We start from the raw sequence: 1,508 nt of genomic DNA, 5'->3' as shown, positions 1-1,508 counted from the left end.
GTGAAAATTTCAGCTTCCTAGCTCTTACGGTTTGGGCTGTGCGTTGATCACCAATCAGTCAGTCAGTCAGTCAGTCAGCCAGTCAGGACAAACAGTTTTATATATAGAGATATAGAGTGTTAAGTAGAAAGGATGAAGAGATAGTGATATAAAATTAACGACCCGGTGGGGGAAATATATAACCTGTATCGCAAACTATGCCCCTACTCACAGCTCATACATATATAGTAGTCCGATAGCTATAGTGGTCCGATGTCAATAAGATTTTGTATATATATCACACGACTATAGGGAGCCTTGTGAAACTTATAGACGGGCCTATGCAGTGTTACAAGACAGACGGACAGACGGACTCGGATGCTGATCAAGAATATATATACTTAATGGGGCTGGAGATATCTCCTTCTATGCGCGACACATTTCATGAATGTTCATATGGTGCATTCTATATGTATATATTATTTGCCGATTTAGCCTCATTCCAGACAGGTGTGTTTTTCTATACCTTAAACAAATGGAAAATGGTTACAATGCTTTTTTAGATATGTATCTAATAGGGATATGGATCTTCTCTGACCCCATAAAGTAAGCTTGATCAGGACGACCCGTGGAGTCGACCTTGCCTTGGCTGAATAAGAGCGTCGATATTGGACACTATAAAATTTAGAGACTTGACCGTACGCATAATAATAAACCTCCCCACAAATTATATAGCGAGCCCTTTCCAGCGAAGACAATTCAAAGACAATTGAGTTTCTTTTTAAAATAATAAATTAATGGTTTATTCTATAATTTGTTGCTAACTTAGGAATAGTTTAACAATTAGCTCTCTTAACTAGTGAGTGTTTGGCATAAAATTAATGGCTATATCTCAACCAAAAATCTTAATCAGTCCGAGGAACATAAAGTTAAAACTAAATACTAGAAGTATGGGGGAATGCATTTAGTCGACTTCCTCCACGGTGGGTCCTTGGTAGCCACCGGCACCACCGAAGCCGCCCGCCTGCTGGCCACAGTTGGCGTTGCCCTGCGGCTGTCCCTGCTGGTGCAGCTTGGTCATAATGGGGGAGCAGTGCTGAGTGAGCTCCTTCAGTTTGTACTCGAACTCCTCCTTGTCGGCTGTGGTGTTGGCGTCGAGCCACTTGACGGTCTCGCTGCACTTCTCCAGCACGGAGGACTTGTCGCTGTCGCTCAGCTTGTCGGGACTGGCCTGCTCCACGGCCTGCTTGACGCCGAAGACGTAGCTCTCGAGGCTGTTGCGAGCCGTGATGCGCTCCCGGTGCTTCTCATCCTCGTCCGCGTAGCGCTCGGCCTCGTTCACCATGCGGTCGATCTCTGCCTGCGACAGGCGGCCCTTGTCGTTCTTGATGGTAATGTTCTTGGCCTTGCCGGTGCTCATCTCCTTGGCCGTCACGTTCAGGATACCATTGGCGTCCATGTCGAAGGTGACCTCGATCTGGGGCACGCCACGCGGTGCCGGCGGTATGCCAGACAAATCGAACGTGCCC

At 46.7% G+C, this 1,508-nt stretch overlaps 1 protein-coding gene across 1 annotated transcript; it reads right to left on the bottom strand.

Moving 5' to 3' along the window:
* Positions 1-748: 748 nt before the first annotated feature.
* Positions 749-1,502, bottom strand: LOC135434823 (major heat shock 70 kDa protein Ab-like). Its single transcript, XM_064691546.1, has one exon. The coding sequence runs from the start codon at positions 1,436-1,438 to the stop codon at positions 944-946; it is 495 nt and encodes a 164-aa protein (XP_064547616.1). The 5' UTR covers positions 1,439-1,502; the 3' UTR covers positions 749-943.
* Between the last annotated feature and the right edge of the window lie 6 nt (positions 1,503-1,508).

The sequence above is a fragment of the Drosophila montana genome, unplaced genomic scaffold (assembly GCF_035044405.1).
Source record: "Drosophila montana isolate Dmon_TW-CO22-7 unplaced genomic scaffold, ASM3504440v1 contig_1505_1, whole genome shotgun sequence".
Lineage (NCBI taxonomy): Eukaryota > Metazoa > Arthropoda > Insecta > Diptera > Drosophilidae > Drosophila > Drosophila montana.
This window is presented reverse-complemented; position numbering and strand designations above follow the sequence as displayed.

Bases quoted from the DNA above. Each gene is read 5' to 3' on its own strand.
- LOC135434823 (XM_064691546.1), bottom strand. From the start codon at position 1,438: ATGGACGCCAATGGTATCCTGAACGTGACGGCCAAGGAGATGAGCACC.